Source organism: Cariama cristata, unplaced genomic scaffold (assembly GCF_000690535.1).
Source record: "Cariama cristata isolate BGI_N322 unplaced genomic scaffold, ASM69053v1 scaffold1836, whole genome shotgun sequence".
Classification (NCBI taxonomy): Eukaryota; Metazoa; Chordata; class Aves; order Cariamiformes; family Cariamidae; genus Cariama; species Cariama cristata.
In genome coordinates this window covers 55,731-76,049 of record NW_009621342.1, presented here as the reverse complement: position 1 = coordinate 76,049, position 20,319 = coordinate 55,731, and the positions used below count along the sequence as shown (strand labels likewise).

Sequence of the window (20,319 nt, the reverse complement as noted above, 5' to 3'; positions counted from 1 at the left end):
ACAAATACGTAAATCATACTTTTGTGATACGATAAGTATGCAATTTGCATACACTATCAGAAGATAAAAGAAAATGAATGTACATGTACAATATTGTTCTGTCATACTTTTCACCTCCTTAAGATCTCATGTGCATTTATATACATGCGGATGGAATATACAGTGTGAGCTTCAGAGGTAGGAGGATTTCAAAACAGTTTTCAGGCCAGAGGTGGGTATGATACAGAGCTGAAGTGAAACCAATCCTCTGGCTCCTCAGGAAGTCCAGGGTCAAATTCCAGTCGTCCTCAGATGACCTCTTGCTTGAGTCTCCGTTTCAACTGTTCACTTAACAATGATGGAAAAACTACACCCAGTCTGATTTTCCAAATCCTGGTAATGTTTAACAAGGATGCAACCAGGACCAGTTGTTGATTTGCATCCCGTGACGTGTTTATATAACAAATAATACAAAGTTCCAAATTGCTTTCCAGGTCATATTATGCCCCTTATCCCTCTTTTTCAAAGTGCAAGTGAGTTTAGTGCTGCTATAAGGAGGGATTGGTAGGAAAGACTCAGCCACACATGAAGGTAGGAGGAGGGACAAGGGGGAGGCATATAAACTCCATTTCTCTTCTGTTTCTTCCCCACCCTTCTGAGATTGCCAAGATAAACATCGTAGCGCTTCCAACTGTTTTTAGACTCTGGCTCTGTAGCGATTTTGCGGGGGGAGCAAATAATAAAAAGAAGCTAGGAAAATAGGAAAATAAAATATTTTATTGATATTGTCAAAGGTGGGCAAGAGTTGAGATACCGCCTAGCCTCTGAAATTTTTCTTAGTATGGGAGTCAGTGATTTATTTTAAATGCTTCTTTAATCTCTAAGGTACTTTTTTTTGTGAGGAAGGGGATTATGATTAAATTATCTAGGTCATTTAACTTTAGTAATCAGAGCAACTCTTAAAATCTGGAATTTCTTTTTAAAATAAAGGAGATGCTGCTGCTAGTAGTGGAAACAAAGCAATGCACTTTTTTGTTGCACAAGGTTGAAGTTTTTGGGGATGTTGCAGAAATCATAATTTAATGAGCAATTAAAAAGAAAAGGCAGTTACCTGAAAGTTATGTTTAATCAGTCCTGCTTTTTAAAATACAAAACAGAACTAACAACTTCCACAGCCACAAGACGGCATGTAATGTAGGTTGATGTACTACCGAATAAGGTTATACAGTAAATCATGTAAAGTTTGTAAGAGAAAAGCTTTTACCTTTTATTGAGTCTATAACCTCTGCCTGGTTCCCTTTGGACATAAATATGAACGACGAGCTATAAAGGTTTCCTTTAGCAGGTGATGGGGTGGGTATATTGTTCTTAAAGTGAATTTTAAAAACGGTTCACATTTAGCTTTCAGAAAAACGCACTTAGTTCGTTGGTCCTTGTGTTGGAAAACTCTATGATCCCAAGTGATTTTTAACAAAACAACAGCCAAAACAAGCTCTTTAAGATGGGGGAAGGGTGGTAGACACATATTTAGATAAACATCAGTGTTGTGACACAATTTAAGACCAAAATATCGAAATGTTGTCACTTTGTCCTTAACTCGCCACCCTGTTTTGATGAAACCAGTAAACAATGAGGAGCTTGGTAATGTGAGTTAAGATTAGTGTCAGGCATTGAATCTCTGGGCTTCCATCACTTTGTTGGTATTTTTACCAAGCCTTGCTTACTTGTAATTTTTACTTGGATAGACTAAGTGTATGTTTGGATATACCTGTTTGACATTCTTTGGGAAGAATTTTATGCATTAAATAATCTCCCTGGACAAGTTGCTTATACTTCTTTCCCCCTGCAACCCCCCTGCTTCCTAAATTAAAATTGAGGACTTGTTCTTACAATGCTGGCATAGAGCCTAGACAGTGTTGACCGAGACTGCAACAGGAACGGTGTTTAGGATATCTGCCAAAAACTGTAATTCTCAGCAGTATTAGAGAAAAGATTACTTTTTAAAAGGCGTATAGGTGACTTCTAAAACTCGTTGCAGGAACCTTATCATTTGAGTATTACCGAGGAGTTGGAAAGGATATGTGGTCAAAGTACAGAAAACTACCTGAAACATTTTGGGAAAGGGATTATTTGTCCTCCCCTCACCCCTCCCTTTAAAAATCATATGAAGATTAGTTGCATAAATATCAACTATATGACAGATAAGTGTTTAGATGGTTAAACCAAGAAATCTGAGCTGTTCCTGGCTGTTCTAACATGTGTCTGTGTTTCTGTTCTGCAATGTGGGGGCACCAACGCTCAGTGTGACGGATATCTAAAGACGTTTGAATTTGTACTTTGCAAAACTGAGTCTGGTTTGGGAAATTCAGAATTAGCAGTGGTGAAGTCCCATTCTGTGTGGACCTCCACAATTCAGGATAACTTCATTAAATGGTGTCTCTGTCTCTGGTTATGAGAACCTAAGATGGGTGTTTTTGAAGTGGCAGGTTGTAGCTCCGTTGGCAAGTAGTACAGTCCTGTAGAAGCAGATTGTGGAGCACAATAATTAAAGTGCTGAGGACCCAAAGACTTTACTCCATGTGTTTAAAGACAGGAGGAGTTCCTTTGGATTAGCTGAGGTCTAGACTGCATGCCTGCTTGTGGTTGGAGTGCATCTGCCTTTTTAATTTCATCCAAAAGGTGTGGTTGGCACTCCAAGACATCTTCAAAATATGAAACAAAACTGGGTAAGTGGAGATTATTGGATGATTCACTTCAAAAGAGCACTCCTGATCTGAACGAAGATGCTAATGTAGGTGTACCCTCAGGCGATTTTTGCCAGGGCTTTGTTTCCTTTACAGAAGGGGAGATTATTTGTATCTACTTAATTTGAATTACTTGCAGTTTGGAGTGATACTGAGTAAGAAGTTCTACTTCTGGTTTATCTCTAGTGTGGGCAAAACAAAAGTCTCCTTATTAATCTTTCCAATCCTCTTCCTAAACTGATACCAGGCTACCTAATTCTTTGTGAAAGAAATCATTACTATATGTGTTTATCAACCTTCATCTGCATATGACAGAGTAATAATATTTTATGAATATCTGTATTTATCTTCAGCATTTCACTGTATGAATGAGGTCTTGAGTTTGTTGGTATACACCAACTGCATGTGTAGTTGCATTGCCCTCTCCTGGTAAATCGTGTTCTACTGCATGGCCTTCCAGTTTGGAGACGTCAGGTTCCATTACAAGATCATCATTAATGCACCCTCAAACTGGACAAGGAGCCAGAGTATTGACACTGTATTTTCTGTACAGTTTTTTTCGGTGTTGGCGTAGTAAATGCCAATTTTGTGAAATGCCATAATTTGAGGCAGTATGGGCTCTGTCAAAATTCTGTTTTGGCATCTCTCAAATTTCTTTGAAGAGGTCCTGCCCTTACCTTCTGGTTAACAGTTAGCTCCTTGAAAATAAGCTTTTCATCTGACATGTACAAGAAAGTTGGTAGTACCATATCCAACTAAAGAAGATCTGGATATGTGTCCATCATTTCAGTGAATCCAGATCTATACCTGCTGTCTACTGGGCAACAGTGTTTTACATCAAGCCTTTTTTGAAGTGCATGAAAAAGATTATAATATCTATAATATCTAACAAGCACACTTATTAAATTCAGAAGCCCAATTTTTCTAAACAGAACTGACACTGATTTTAACTAAATGGTTTTTGCTGTCCCTCTCCCCTCCTTTGGGCAAGCCTAAGGAGCGTGGTGACCAGGGCTGTCCTCATGGAAATGTTGCTAGAGGCAGTCAGGAAGGCAACCTTGTGCCAACAGAAGGATGGTAGGAAGTCAGCTAAAGGGCTGCTTCTGAAGCCAGCTTACATCAATGACGGCTTGCCACCAACCAGCTTTGCCATCACTTTGGCAAGGTGTAGACTAGGACCCAGGAGATGCTTGTCACTGTAGGTTTCCATTCCCTGGGCTCGTTAAAAGTAAATTCCACTTCGTTAGCGGCCAGTAGTTTGATACTTGGGTTTCAAAGGCCGTGTGCAAAGGAAGTGGAACCTTTCTCGTATGGCTGGGGCTGCGAATAAGCAGATCACTCAGGGTGTTTGTGCAGGCTCCTTTTTTTTTTTTTTTTTTTTCTCTTTTGCTGGGTAATAAGTATCTACTGTTGGTGCTGAGCTAGCAATCTGGCTTCAGGTTTGCTTAAAAATCTGATCTTTTAACAACTGATTTTGTTTATTTCATGGTGCCATGGGAAATCAGCTCTCTTAGTCCATTTGTAACTTATTTTTCTCATATTAAGTTCAATTATTTATAATTATTACTGAATACTTCTGCATTGATTCAAGAAGCGATGAATTTGTTTCATCCAAAAGACCTAAGCTCTGTCCATGTTTCTTGTAGTGAGAATGATGCCATCCCAAGATGTGCAATAATATCCACTTAACAGTGTCAACATAATATTGTTAGACAGACAAGCTTCATATGTTTAAGAAGTGTTTGAGTTGATAAATGTGCATATTAACCAGTCAGTAGTGTGCTGTCTCTTGCATCCTCAGGGCGATAGAATTATTGTACTTCACATCGTAGTTTTCTTAAACAAAGAGCCTGTCAGACTTGATTAGCCAAGAAGCACCTGAATATATTGACTTAAATATAGAAGTTGTTTGACACAGATGTGTATATTCAGAAATAAAAGTGCCTACTTAATCCTTTTACAGTGCTTAAAAAATGAAGAAGGGGAAGCAGTGAAAGCTATGAAATGCACCGCATGCCATAGCTGCCTTGCAGCACTTTTGCTATTTTTATATCTACATTCATGGAAGAGAGCTTGCTTAAGCAAGAGGGAAAAGGCTGGTAGATGGATTTAGGTGGGAGAGGAGATGCACGAGCAAGGAAGCTGTGTTTCTGAGAAGATACAGAAAACGTTGGGGAGAAAAGAGCTTATGTCTTTGTGGCACGGGAAGGTGGTAATGAACCCGGGATGATGCAATGGGCAAGGAAGGCAGGCATCATAGTTACAGAGTGAGTGTATTTGTAGAGTGGTCTTCAAGACAGTTGCATTTTTCCCAACACTGCAGCTAGTTAAAGAGAATTGGAAAGCACCCTGTTTTATTTAAGTACTACTAAGTCTTAACCATCTATTTTTTCCCCAGTGTTTCTTCTCCACTGTCATGTCAGTATCGATTCCAGAAGATGGAAAAGGTTGTTGAGCTTTCAATTACTTCATAGTCACGCAGGGTAATGTGCTGGGCAGAGAACGCTCATCCCGTGAAATAACACAGGGAGCGTAGATTGGCCTTTGCTTGTTCAGTTGAGCACAACTGGGAAACGCACACCAGGAACTGGATTTGTGAACTCGAATAAAAGCTTTCTCTGAGTGCTCTTGCAAGACTACTTGGAGTGCCTTAAGACTGGCAAATCTGTGGCAGCTTTGCTTCAACAGAAATTGGTGATAGTATTAACCTTAACCTAAATGTGAAAAGGAATAACCAATGTAGGTTTTCATTTTGTCCTTGGGATTAAATTTGAGTGTGCTTTTTTTCATTTAAATTTCTTCTGTAAGTTTTTAGCATATTCTAGAAATCTGTAGTGGAAGTGAATGTTGTAGAGCTATTCCCAGTTGATGGTTGAATAGGAGACAGCTGGGTCTTTTGACACTTAGGCAGTTGTGGGAGGCTGCCTGGGATTTTGAGGTAGGTGGAGTAGCTGGATGCTTCTGTAGAAGTGCAGGAAGAGTTGGTCACGACTGTATGGGCATTTAAAATGTCTCTGAAGTCATACGTGATGCTCTTTAGACACAAATGAGTCAGTTCATACTTTCTGGAGCTGTTTTCCAGACTTAAGCAGACTTACCAGCACCAGTTTGTAGTTGGGTCATGCGTGGAAGCTTATCTGTGTAAGTGTAAAAGCTTAGCTCAGCTGTTTTTCCTCTTTTACATATAGGTGCTTTTGATGTTGTGGGAGGGGCTGAGGTGCGTTTGGTCAGCCTGCCTTCTCTCTTAGGCAAAGTTGTGGGCAGTGCATTGAATCGAGCTTCGTTGTTGGGCCAACACCACCAAATTCTTAGCAGACCATGAATTGTGTTAAGAGAGAAGCTGCTTACTGAAAGCTCAGATAGCTGTCATTTGAGTTTTAGCTGATTCAGGGGGGCTGATAATTCCTTTTTGGCAACATTTAGATAATGTGTTGAAGTCAAGAAAATTGTCACTGATTGAGTTCAACAGCTGTTCAAAGATTGAGATTTCAGTGTGAACCTCTCTTGAAGAGCAGTGGTGAACTTCCACACCTCAGTTGTCGGGAATATGGTATGTGACTTTGTGTGTGTGCCTGAAGAAACCAGAGAGAGTAAGCGAGGCTGCTTTTAGGGATAGTTGTATGCTGGATATGAGTGTGTTTCCTGGTGGAACACTTGCATAAAATGTTTTGTCACTCAGTTGCAGAGCTTGCCAGTCCTGGTAAATCCCTCTCTTCACAGTGAACAACCCCACCTCTTTCTTTGATAACAACAAAAGTAAAACTTTGTGGTTTGCTTTCCCTTTTTGTAGCAACAAAGAAGAGAACGGGAAGCTCGAAGGCAACAGGAGCGTGAGCAAAGGCGGAGAGAACAGGAAGAAAAAAGACGTCTGGAAGAAATGGAGAGGAGGCGTAAGGAAGAGGAAGAGAGAAGAAGAGCAGAGGAGGAAAAGAGGAGGGTAGAAAGGGAGCAGGTGAGTCCATGATACAGATATATGCTCAATAAGTTTGTTTCTTCTAAATTCTAATTTTTAAAAAATTAGTAAGCCTAAAGCAGCTTAGAGGCAACCTAGCACTGACCCTTTCATCTTTGTTATCTCTGACAGCAAACGCACTAACATAGATTGTAGGGCTTTACGGAAAATTCTGGCAGCCTCAGTATTCCCTCGAAAAAAGAAATCTTGTTGTGGTACTCATTCTAAATTCAGCTCATGCCCCTGGGCTTGACTAAAAACCATCAGAATTGGCGAAATCATCACTGGGGCTGAAAATCGTTTCTAGGCTTGTCTTGCTGGATCAGTGGTTCTTGCAGGACATGCCCCTGTTCAGAAGGCCTCCCAGAGAAGGGCAGCTCTGTTGCGTGTCAGCTTCTGGCACCCGGAATTGGTCAGAGACTCGTCATAAACTTTGAATATTCTGAATTTGAGATGGAACCTTTGAGCTGCAGAGGGTTTTCCTTCCTAAAACTTAAATATGCAGCCTCCCTCTCTTGTCTATTTAAAATCAGCTCTAATAACCTAATGCCAGTTCAGGCAACAAGGATATCTTCAGTTGTGTCAGTGTGCCCTTAATACATTGAAAGTACAGGTGAGAAACCTTTTAAACTGTCAAATTCAACTGCTATATTTATGCATGAAATCTGCATGTTTTAAAATCCTTTACAAACTTCATTCAGGGTGATAATCAGGGTAATAATTACTGTGCATGTCCTACTGCAAAATACTGATCCCAAATAAACGGCCAAAACTACTGTCCTAGAGACTGATTGTAAAGTTCCCATTAACTTCAGGAATGCTGGTTTTGGCCTGATATACTTTAATTTTTTCTTATGTAAAGTCACTGTATTTGAGATCATTGATGATCATGTTACTGGGGAATTTTATTGTGTTTGTATGTATTTCAAAGATTTTTGAGTCAAAAGGAGAGAAGACTAACCAATGGGAATAAATATATGGAAAATCTCTAATTACAGCACAGCAATTTGCTTTTGGGCAGACACTGGGTATTCCCCCAGCTGCTTTTTAGACTGTTGAAATGCAAATTACGCACAGTGCCAATAATGACAAACGGTTAATTGATGTGGCCAAGCTGAACCACTCTGAATTTATTTTTTTTGTTTGTTTTTTTAGAAGAAAAGACATGCCCCCTCTTAGAATTTTTGTTAATCCAAACTATGGCTCAGCCAATGTGCGTATCAACAGTATAGTGTATCTCATCAGTCTGTCACAAGACTTTCTATAGCTCCCATCACTGTATCACTGATCCATTAATTAATTTATGCATACACTGTAAATGTGTGTGTGTGCGCGTGTGTGTGCTTGTGTGTGTGCGCATGCACATGTTACATACTTCCATTAATTGCATGATAGGATGTTACCGGCTTGGGTTTGGTGCTTCAGGGTTTGAGTTCTTCCAGGGGGTCAAGCAAAGCAGCGGGTAAACCTCTCGACCTCTTGAGGCTGCAGGTGAAGAGATGGCTAGATCGCAAGAGCAAGCGAGTTTGGTCTAATATCTGTTTCTTGGTGGATGTTTGTTTGTGTCATAACCATCGCATAATTCAGCAAGGCTGGCAGCGTCTGCTCAGGAGAAGCTTCTGGTGAGGGCGGCAGGGGAGACGGCAGGGCAGGTCCCAACTGCACTTGGCAGAGCCCCTCGGGGGGAGCTTTCTCCAGGCCTGCCTACGCTACGCCTGGCTCTAGCTGTTGCTAACAGTTCATCGCACCAGTGCAACAAACTAATGTTTAATACAACTTGCATGTGACTTTGTATTGGCTGTGTTGAGTCAGACTTGCTGTGTTTTAACTTTCCAAAACCTTCAAGTGCATTTTGCTGCTTCTTGAAACCACTTCCAAAATATGTCAATGAGCTCTGGCCCGTGCCGGCAGCATTTGCAGGAGTGCAAATTTCAGAACAGAAGGGGCCAAAATCCGATACTGAGGAGGCAGGGCTCCCTAAATTGTTCTGCAGGCACTAATCCATCCTGAAGTGCGTTTCTCGTTAAAGCTGAACTGGGGAAGTAGCGTGTCGTGTTCCACCCAGGGGGTTCTGATGCATTCCTTTTGAATAAATTTATTGCTGGGTAATTTCTATGTGACAGGAGTATATCAGGCGACAGCTAGAAGAGGAGCAGCGGCACTTGGAAATTCTACAGCAGCAGCTGCTCCAGGAGCAGGCCATGTTACTGGTAAAGCACTGTATCTGTTTTGTTCAGTAGCTATAGGATCCATTTATCCGGCCAGTCCTAGGCTTCCCTCAGTCGGGCACAGCTGCACTGACAGTATGACAACAAAGGAGCTTGATTAAAAGGCCATTTATGCTAGGGTCGTGGGCTGACAGGCACATATGAGAAGTGCTGTATGGTCACACTGCTTTCTGGGCAGTAAGAGGAGGCTTTATGTTAAAGTGGAACAGTTCTGGTGTGGTGGTCGAGTTTCTGAACAGACCTTGGCATTCAGTGAAGAACTAGAGTGCTTATGTTGCAGATCAAAAGCACACATGATATGTAAATCCACCCCAGGATACAATGGCCTAGTGTTGGTCTAAATCATTGTTTTATGAACTTTACACTGGATTTAGTATAAATAACTTTTTTTTTTTCCTTTAATAAAAATCAGTTTTGACATAACTCTCCAATCATGTCAAGCTTAGCAGTACATTCTCGACTTTCCCAACATGAGACACATGCCATATTGGTCTAACTTAGCTCTCGGTTGCACTTAAACAATGAAATAAACCAAAAAAAAAACCAAACCAAAAAAACCAACAACAACCAGAAGGGTGCCTTTTTTTTTAACGGGATGGATAGGGACACATCCACCGTACAGTCAATGTCATGTCTTGAATTACTCACGCGTTCTCTCAAAGGAATACAGATGGCGAGAGATGGAGGAACACCGACAAGCGGAGCGACTCCAGCGGCAGTTGCAGCAGGAGCAAGCCTACCTCCTCTCGCTGCAGCACGATAGCCACGCAGAAGCTTGAACAAGTGAAAAACCAGCAGCAGCAACAGCAGCAGCAACAGCAGCAGCAGCAGCAAGAAAGAAATAAACAAAGCTATCATACCCCTGAGCCAAAATCCCACTATGAGCCTGCTGAAAGAGCGCGTGAGGTAAGTCCTGCTTGTGGGCAGGAATCTGTTCCCTGCTCCTCTGCCTGTTGGCATCCTTGTGACTGCAGTTCTGCTATAGTACAATCATAGGGCAAAGCGTCACTCATAAGGGGCAGGGTGTTTTAAAATGTTGGCCGCTGGTTTCCAAACCCAAAGGCTACTTCTGAGTACTTCTTCTGCAATCATTGGAGTTCAGAGGTTTGTGCTATAAAGTGTGGAAGAAGATTCTGGAAGGCTGCAGACAGAGGCGACCTGGTTTTAGAAGCATCACGTTCAGAAGTTAATCTCATCTGCACTTCATCAGACATGTTTTCATAGGAAGCATTGGTGCAGTTGGTGATCTGTGTCTCTGGCAAGTACTGGTGATTGGAAATTGGGAGGCAATTGGAAAGCACGAACCTATGAGGGGTGCTTGCACCAAGCACCTTTTTACACATTTGGTGCCTTAGCTCATGCTTTTGAAAATTTCCTTCTGATGAACGCAAACCTGAATTTCATTAGTTTTATTTTTGAAGTGTTAAGTAGTCTCTTCTGAGATCACATCCTGCTCTTGTAAAACTCCGCGGTGCTGCCTTCTTGGACTTTGGGCACTCACAAGCCGATCTGAAATGATCAGAGTGCTGTTTGTTTCCCTGAGTGGTCCCTTGTCTGCACTGGTTCACAGGTAACATTGCTAAGCAAGTAATTGCTGCTTTGATGCATACTTGGCTCTCTTTCAGCAGGCTTACTCTTACGTTTCCCTTGAGCACCATACTGCCCACAAACCACCAGACTGGGCAATGCTGGTCAAAGCTCTTAATGGCCTTCCTCACCAGCATGTGGGAACTAGGTAAATACCTTTTGGAACAAGAACAAAAAAAAAATCCTTGGGGCTGTTGAACATGATAGAATAGCTTTCAGTCCACCTTCGTCCAGTAGTGCTTCATTGCCTTTGAAGTATTGCTCTTGGGCTTGGTGAGCGCAGACTCATTTGCTCGTAGATGCTGTTGTCCAAGTTCTTCATAAACCGTGTTTGTGCTATCTCATCTATTCCTCTTGATGGTTGAAGTATCTGGTATGTCTCTCTCTTGGAAGAAGTTCGGACTTGTCCGGTATGTGGTGGTGCAGGCATGGAACCAGCCTTCCTGTCCTTGTTGCGCGTTCCTGGCCCATCTTGGTGAAAGCACAGTGCCAGTCCAGCACTCCTGTCCAACCTGAAGGCTGGCTTTGGAGGGATGCAGAGCCTTATCTGCTCCTCGTCTCCTCTTTTCCTTTCAGAGTTGAGAAGGAGAGAAACTCCTGAAGATTCAAAGTGTTACATCCTTTAGTGGAACCACTGACTCAGCTATTTTTCTCTCATAGTCTTTTTCTTTTGTGATTGCTCTAGCTAGAAGGAGTAAAGTGAAGGCACAGAAGAATTGTGTTAGTAGTCAGATGTTCCCAGAGATTGCTGTGTAATATTCTTTTTTAAAAGTGTGGTAGAATTATAGCCAAAGTATCTCGGTGCCTGGCAGTGGGAGTGACACTAGTTAATCTTAACAGCAGGCATTAACTCTGATGTAATTCTCGACATAAAATAGCGAATTGGAGCGAGTGTTCTGTGCCTCATACTTTCAGGCACACTGCTCTCCAGAGAAAGTTTCCGTCTACAGAGATGCTGACCATCAGGATGATAAACTGAAGTGGACTAACTTTCCTGTTCTGGCAAAATCTGATGGTGATTAGGTTTTTTTCCCTTTGCTGTAGCAGTGAGGTGATAAGGAAAAGGACTTCTGAGATTGCCTCTGAGAAACAATAGGGAGCTTAGAGCAAGAAATGAGGCTTAATACCGTTTTCTGGTCCAGACAGTCAAATGACTGGAACGGGGCTTGTTTCTATCCAGGAATGCACTTGCTATCTCCTTCCCACTTCTTGCCTAATTTTAAGGACATGTGACATGTTCAGTTTATGTGCTTTGTGGAAGAAACCTCCTATCTACAGCTAGAGACATGAAAGCCTGCTCCTTCAGACAGAAGGACTTGGGGCTTTTCCTTGTTCTATTCATAACAAGGAGTCTGGCCTGTTTTTTAAACTTCAAAGGATAGCTCTGTGGAGTTGAACATGGTGGTGAAAATGATTGTATGGTGAAGATGCTGCCTCCATGATTGTTGTACTTCCCAATACACAACATTATTGTTGTACTTCCCAAGACATGGTGTATTTTGTGTAGACCTGGCAGAAGCTTGTCTGCTTATTCCCATAGGCAAACTGTTATGGTCCTGAAATTTTGGAAAGTAGAGGCAGGTTGGGTTTGTAAAGCAGCTCATCTGAGGAGCCCTGGAAACTTGCCTCTGTCTTCTGACATGGGTATATGAACAGCCAGTCTCTCCAGACCATCACTGCTAGGGAACAATGAGGAAACCACCCCAATACTGATTTTGTGCTTCAGGCAGAAGGGTTAAAGCAAATCTTTTGAGGAGAATCTCAACAAATTAAATCAGCCCAAGCTGCCAGTTTGATCTTTCTTTGATGCTTTGATAAAATGCTGGGAGTTTAGCATTCCTCAGGCGGCTCCCTTGGCAGAAACGCACATGCTGCCCTGGTTCCAGCAACAGACCGTCTTAGGAAATGGCAGGATATTTCCTTTCTGCCTGGAGCCTCCCTCCGTCTCTTGCCCTCCGCACCTCTGGCTTTGTTCGCAAGGCTGCGGCCTTGGAAGAGGCGACGTTTCTGCATGGGGACCTTGCTTGATGTTCTTTTGAGGACTGAGCACTTTCTGACTTAGTCTTCCCCTCAGCAAGCTCTCGAGGTTAGTGTATGATCACTTCTAGACCTCCCTCAGGACAAGAAACAAGCTGCTAGGGCTGTTCTCTGCAGCCCCTGAGGTCGTGTTGGGACTATCTGGTAAGAGAGAGGACAACCAGTCCTACAATTTCGTACCTAAAGCCAAACAGCCTCCAGTATTATCGGGTGGAGAAGCATATCCTATCTTTTCTTGCATTGCCAAAGAGACAAGCACAGGAAAGGAGATAATCAGATAGCATGGGCTGAGTAAGGTGGGTAACTGCAGTAAGGGATAGCAATGGGAAACGTACTTTTATATTGTAAAGTTCTTTCTGTTTTCATATATCCTTTTTATTGCCTATGAGGAAAGTACTGATGGATAATAACTAATCTAGGCAGGAAGAAGCCCCATAATGGTCTTTCATCATAGCACTTCACATCTTACTGGCTGCTTTATCCTTTCTTCCTATAAGGGATTTTCCATATTGGCATACTTGCCACTTTGGTGTAGCTCACTCTGTGTTTTACAGTGCTGGTGAAAGCAGTAGGGAAAAAATCCTGCCAAGCCTTAAATGTATTTGATTTCTTTATGGTAAAGGAAAGGTGGTACTCGCTGTCATGTTTCTACTGTAATTGGTTTTATTGACTCCAGGCTTAACCTCCTTTTTTTTTTTTTGGCTTAGGTGGAGGAGAGATTTAGAAAAACTAATCAAGGCTCCCCTGAAGCACAGTCCAAACAGATGGGCAAAGTGTTGGAGCCACCAGTGCCTTCAAGATCAGAGTCCTTTTCCAATGGAAACTCAGAACCTGCTCAGCCTGCCCTGCAGAGGCCGATGGAGCCCCAGGTAAGTGCCCAGGAAAATTTTGGTGAGCCTGGAGGAAATGCAGAAGTCCCAACATGTTTCCTTCAAATTTGCAGCTCTTGGCACTTAGAAAGCCTTATGTAAAGAGTAGCACTGTTACACAAAGCAGCTTACTCAGTAGAGTTGCTCTTTGTCTATTTTTGCTTATTTTATTGATAAACTGGTGGATTTGTGGTTTTGTTGTTTGTTTTAGTGGGTATTTGGGGTTTGGGTTTTTTTAAATGTTAGAGCTAGATTAGAACTGTTGCATTCTGTTATTGTCTGTACAACAGTGTAACGGTGGGCTAAACACTGGTGACGGTTGCAGTACACTTTGACAATTCAGAATTTGATCCGTGCAAGATACTTATTACCAAAAAGGATGCTCAGGAAAGAAGGTTTTTTAAATTCTTGCAGAAAAAGCTAACTAAACAAGTGGTTTTTAATAGTATGAACACTGCTTCAAAGAGATTTACAAAACATGACTAAGAAAAGAAAGTTTGTTGTCAGTAGGCCTACACTTGCTAAATAGAGCTCTGTACCACCCCTGGAAAATTAAAAAGAGGTTGAAGCTACTGAGCTGCGTGGCTGCCATCGTTCTGTTGTTTTTTAATGAAGAGCCTCCAGATCTTGGTGTCTGTGTCTCATAGGAATCACAGCATGAATTTAAAAAGTAACCTTTGTCTAAAACTTAGACATAGCCCATAAATCCTGAGCGATTTAGATATGCTAAATTAAACAGTATCGTTCTGCATTCAGTTCCTCTGTTTCCATGCAGAATTTTCTTCTCCCAAATTAAGCCTGTTAATGACAGTGCAAGCTAAAACCATTCCTGATTGTGACTAGGTATTGCAACCCTTTTGGGCAACAGGAGGATTTGAACAGACGGGAGAGTGGGAGAAATGAGGACAGAACTTCATCTCTTACTCATTAATTCCTGGCTTTTATTCAAACCTCTATGACTATTTCAAAATATTGGACTTGTATCTTCATGCTCTCTGTGCCAGTTACTTTTCAAGTGTGGGTCTTCCACTCATATTAAGGATAATCAGGCTCTTCAACAGCTGTGTGTATTAAAATTGCGGAAATAATAATCACATAAAAACAAATACAGCCAGCCTACTGAAAAGGGGATTGAAAGCAAAGTTTTGCTTAATTATTAGGTGTGAAAACAGTATGTTCCTCAGTTATGACCTTTCCTCCTCCTTTTTTTTCAGAAATTAACTCTGAAATGCAGGTTTATGCACAAGGAGGGAGTAGGCTGAAGGGTCAATAAGGATTTCAGTGGAAATCCCAGTGGAGTTTTAACTCTGGAGTCACTGTTGTGCCTTCTTAGTATGTGTAACTGAATATGTGTGCGTGTACGTGTGTGCTTAGTTTGTGTATAAATATGTATATATGTACAGTGTATGGTACATATATGGTGTAAGTATAATATGCATTGTACATATGTATACTATATACAATATATATTATGATTGGTTTTTTGTATATATATTGCAATGACTGTAAAGGAATAAAGGCTTTTGTGTTATAGTCTTTCTCCAAAAGTTTGGAACTGTATCTAGTTCCTGAATTTATTAGGTAACCTAAACGTCTGTCGGTTTGCACATTTTACAGCATTCTTTAATTTTGTACATTTCTTCAATTGGATATCTGCTTCAAATTTCCCAGCCCACCAGTGCTGCCATGAGACCTGACCAAAGCCCACTGAAGACCAGCGAATGGAAGGCGACTTCTGTCTTGAGTGGCCTTTGGACTCAGGCTCACGGTGCAGATACTCGGTCCCTTTTTCTTCTGGGCACCAGTGTACGTGTATGTGGAGAGCGTATCTCACAAAAAATGCGTTATGTGCTGTATTTTCAGTCTGTTACGTTCTTTGGGCGCTTGCCTTGCTTTTAAGTGCATTGATTCCACCCCACGCTTACCTAATGCCATAACCAATTTGTCTCTGCCCGCCCCACCTGCCTTTATTCTGTGTTAATTGGAAAGCCAGTTATACTGAGCGCATTGAATGTTTTATGTTTTGTTTTCTTGTAAGGTACAGTGGTCCCATCTGGCATCTCTCAAGAACAATGTTTCCCCTGTCTCGCGATCCCATTCCTTCAGTGACCCTTCTCCCAAATTTGCTCATCACCATCTTCGTTCCCAGGACCCATATCCACCTTCACGCAGTGAAGTGCTAAATCAGAGTTCTGACTCTAAGTCGGAGGTACCCGACCCCACCCAAAAGGCTTGGGCTAGATCAGACAGTGACGAGGTGCCTCCAAGGGTAAGGAGTAGAAAGACAGATGTGTGCTATTTTTTATTATTATTAATTATTATTTTTTTAAGGATGTGATACCCTGGGCACTAGGAAGACCGTGCCCTTGTGCCAGCATTGGTAACAGTATTTTGGAAGGTAGATCACAATGTAGATGTTCAGTCAATGGGTTAATGATAATCAATCTTAAGTACAATATTGAAGCTTCATATAAAATTGGCAATTATTTAGAGAATGCAGCTATTTCAGAGAGACAATTTATTATGCAAAGTTAACAAATCATTACCATATTCAGGAAAGAATTTAAAATATCCCTGAGGTTATTGCTCAGAGTTAATTTTCCTCCTCATCTGTTAGCAACCCAAACTATGAATCACACACATATTTAAAATTGAGATGGAACTGAACAAAAAGGAAACATTCAATATATTTCCTCCTCCTCTTCCCTTCCCACCCCCCCCATCCACTGGGATTTGCTGCTTCTGAGTATATTCTTGCTCCCCCACCAGTCTTTGCCTTCTGCTGATCCATTCCCGGGCATTTGTTTGGTTCCCCTGAGCTTATTCTCCTAATTCTCATACTGTTTCAGCAAATTGCTTTGTGCCTCCCCTGCTTCAGTCAAAATGCCATATTCTTTTTAAATGTCTCAGTAGTTGGAGGGTAGCGGGGCATGTATGTTTTTGTGTGGTAACTATTAAACACTCCTTAATGTTAAGACTAAACTTTGAGTTCTCTTCAAAATCTGAACAGCATCCCAACTAAGGCTCTTGATTTTGTGGATGTTTGTTTATTGCTTATGGTCATTGATGCTAGCTTGGACTTAGAATTAAGCGTCGTTAAAATCTTAAGAATATGTTCTGTAGCAGGAGAGGTTTAAGTCTTCCTCTTTTCTCTGTCCTCTTCAAGGGTTTAACACAACCGTTTTTCTCCCAAGGTGCCTGTGAGAACAACGTCCCGATCGCCAGTTCTGTCCCGCCGTGATTCTCCACTGCAGGGCAGTGGGCAGCAAAATAACCAAGCAGGTCAAAGAAACTCCACGAGGTTTGTAAGCCTACATGTCCTCGCCTTTCTTGAATTGGAAGGAAAAGGCTCATGGGAAGCCAGGCATTTCCAGAGAGCTTTTGGCATTGTCTGTTGGACGTGAAAGGAAGATGAGTTTGGATCCCTTTTCAGTAATGATTAATACTAATTTCCCTTGGTGTAGCACATGTGCCAACAAACACTGGCAAAATTTCTTCTTCCCTCTCCTCCTTTGAGTGGCTTGCCCTGTATCTTTAGCAATAATTTCAAAATATTCTTAAGATTTCTGAAAAAATGTGACCATTCATGAACATTTTGCCTTTTGGTGTAACAGGTCATCTTGGGTGTACTGTGGGGATTACTGGCAGCAGAAGTGTTTGTAACATCTCAAGTGAAGAGGTCTCAGAAACTTTCTGGCCTCTGAGCCAGAACCAGACTTTAAGAGGGGAGAAGCGTCCATGAGCTGTGACTCGGAACATCTGAGGTCGGGAAGGGGGAGGAAGGGGCTGCCTCCAGAGCTCAGCAAAGCAACATGGACAGGCCGCCCTGGAATTGCCTCACCGGACAGGGGTGAGGGTATTCTGAGAGGGACAGGCAGTGCTGTCTTTTTGGCTTGGGTGTGGGTGGCCAAGGCACTTCTGAGCCAATGTTAGACCTGCTGCATGCAGACAGAGAACTGTCCACTTCAGGTTAGATATGTAAGAACGGCAAGTAGCCAGTTCCAAATAAAAAGAATAGTTTACACCCGCCTAAACTTTTTTTTTTACCATCCTAAATAAGGTAATAGGTGTTTCAAAGGGAGCCACTGCCTGGGTCGTGAAGCTTCACTGATGCCCTCGGCTTAGTGTTAAGTATTCTTTCAGATGAGTTGTTAGCAAAACACTGAAGAAGAGTGATGTTTGAGTTTAGAAACTGGAATCTGAAACTGAAGTGTGTGACAAAGACTTTCTTCCTTTCCCTCACACAGCAATATAGAGCCTCGTCTGTTGTGGGAAAGGGTGGAGAAACTCGTACCAAGGCCGGGCAGTGGCAGTTCTTCGGGTTCAAGCAACTCTGGCTCACAGCCTGGCTCCCACCCTGGCTCTCATAGCGGTTCCGGATGAGATGTAAGTCCTTCTCCCACCTTTCGCAACATAGCATTTCTAAATTTATTAAGTTGTGAAATACTCAATAATGAATGATGATAACCCTCACTGGGAAAAACCTTTGAGCATGCAGTATCAAAGAGGGGTTAGCTTCCAGTACCCCCTTGGCTGTATGTCCTTGTTTGGAACAGATGGTAGGCAGAGAAGTCATTGTGAAAATGTTTCATTCTTCTTTGGTCCATATCCAGTCACTGCTGCATTTTCCTGTGTGCATACAGCCCAGTCTCCATGCTCTCGTAGCTCCCTTCCTCATGTGTGCAAGGGCACATTTTTATGGTTGTTGCCTATCACCTTGGTGGTTGTTGATGGGGTGCAGACTGCTACGGATAGGTCTTCAGCTGGGTTATGTTGGATGCTGATGCAGGTTTTCCAGCTTTTGGCCAAACTCAAGTTACCCTCTTTGATTTACAACTTTGTGACAGTTTACTTTGGCTTCCGTCATAGGTCAGCTGCACCCCTACAGATCACAGCTCAAGGTGGTTTTTTGTATAGTCCTGCAGGGACAATGTAATAGTGAACCAGTGAAACTCAGGTCTTGCTGTCAGGCACCGCCTGATAGCCTTCTCGCCTCTCTTCCGCACTCTAAAGTGAAGTAAGAAAACCTATTTTAGCTCCCTGCTTAATTGGTTTTGTTCTGTGTTCTTTTTGGGGTCTTGACATATGCAGCATCATCCAAATCAGAGGGTTCGCCATCGCAGCGTCATGAAAGTGCACCGAAAAAGCCTGAAGAGAAAAAGGAAGTCTTCAGACCTATCAAACCTGCTGTAAGTTGCACCCGCTTTCCCCGTCCCCTCTCTCTTTCAGGTAGGCCCACGAAAAGTACAGTGTGAGCCTTCTGTTCACGGTGCCGTTGCGGGTGAACTTCAGCTTGAGTTGAGAGCTTGTATCTGTGGGCCTAGCAGCATGTCCTGGGCTCTGCAATTGCCTGCACACATCACAGTGCTGTAAACATTGGAATTGACTCTGCTTCTGGAACTGATTTCTGCTCTTTGGTCTTCTTCCTTCCTAACCTTTGCCTTTCTCTCTTTCGATCCTGTGCTTCCTTCCTGGGGCTGGACCAATGATCGTGCATTTGACCTGAATGCGCCGATGCTGGGCTTGAATGGTGCAGGGAGAAGTGGTAAGACCTTAAATTGTTGCTATTTTCTGTGAAAGATTTCTGACATTTTCTTTATCTGGCTGCTGTTAACAGCTGATTACAGCTCTATGTCCAGTTGTATCTGGGGGATCACAGTGGGTTTTCACTGTATTTCCAACTTTCCTTAAAGCTTTTTTCTCCTGCCATTGTGATACTGCAATAGCACCCAAGTCTGTCAAAGCTGCTTTCTTAAAGAAACATAGAGATTGGTCCTTCACTTCTGATAGTATAATGTGTGAAGTATTTGCTGTAAACTGTATTCAGCTAAATAAAGCACAGCTACACAATTGAGAGCAGATTATACTGACTGCAAACCTGTTTTACCCACACTCCAAGCTGCAGACAGAAAATCAGCTTATGTCCCATACTGTTTGACAGTTCGTGTGCGACTGAGCTGGTGCTAATGAATCTGACTTCTCAGGTGAACTCCTTAGCATGGATTCCTGCAACTGGAAACAGATCAAAAGGTTTCAAGGAGATCAGCTGTCTGCGGCTGTGCCTTGGGTGACTCAATAAGTCTTAGGCCCTTTCTGTTACCTTGCTGCCTAGATTTCTTGTGGTGGATGCTATTAACCTGCAGAGTTTAGGAAAATGAACTGTGACAGTCAACTACTGTGTGAGAGTGGGTCCAGGTGCTTGTGTATGTCCCTTCAGATGGTAAAATGGGATAAACTGAAGTCATAATCAGGATAGTTTGGAGTCAGGGTATGCACATTTTTCTATAATATGGCAAGGCATCCTTAGGTTGACTCTTTTGATGCTTTAATTTATCAGAAAGTGAGTTTCGGTAACTATCAGGAATGAATAAATCAAAGGAAGCAATACTTCTGGGACTGTGGAAACACAGCAGTGGACAAGTGAGCCAAGTTAGGCACTAATCCTGTGGATTTCTTTTGAAAACTCTTCTCTCTTCCTTGCAACATCAGTTTTTTTCCTTCCTCTCCCATCAGGATTTAACTGCATTGGCAAAGGAATTGCGAGCGGTAGAGGATGTGCGACCTCCACATAAAGTAACGGATTATTCATCCTCAAGTGAGGAGTCAGGGACGACGGATGAGGAAGATGATGATATGGAACAAGAAGGAGCAGACGAATCTACTTCTGGACCAGAGGATGTTCGAGCAGTGTTAGTTCTAACTGTTTTGCTTCTGTTTTCTCTGTTAGGAGGTTGAAGGAAAAGGACTTTGAGTATTTCGGTTTGTATGTTAGTTCTTTCAGCTTACAACAGTCTGTAAGCAAGACACCACAGCCTTGTATGTTCACATTTTCAAACAGTGAGGGTACTCCTTTCAAAAAGTAGGCTTCTAGAAATTATATCCATTCCCTCTTCTCCCTTGATTTGTTATAAAACAAGAAGTGA

General features: G+C 42.2%; 1 protein-coding gene across 1 annotated transcript in view; it reads left to right on the top strand.

Moving 5' to 3' along the window:
* The window catches only part of MAP4K4 (mitogen-activated protein kinase kinase kinase kinase 4), an 87,270-nt gene that overhangs the window by 44,187 nt on the left and 22,764 nt on the right, over nt 1-20,319 (top strand). The window contains exons 11-19 of the mRNA XM_009701907.1: nt 6,514-6,675; nt 8,799-8,885; nt 9,566-9,670; nt 9,702-9,809; nt 13,235-13,396; nt 16,591-16,697; nt 17,644-17,777; nt 18,488-18,585; nt 19,910-20,085. Coding sequence (XP_009700209.1) covers nt 6,514-6,675; nt 8,799-8,885; nt 9,566-9,670; nt 9,702-9,809; nt 13,235-13,396; nt 16,591-16,697; nt 17,644-17,777; nt 18,488-18,585; nt 19,910-20,085 — 1,139 coding nt within the window. The remainder of the gene's footprint in view (nt 1-6,513; nt 6,676-8,798; nt 8,886-9,565; nt 9,671-9,701; nt 9,810-13,234; nt 13,397-16,590; nt 16,698-17,643; nt 17,778-18,487; nt 18,586-19,909; nt 20,086-20,319) is intronic.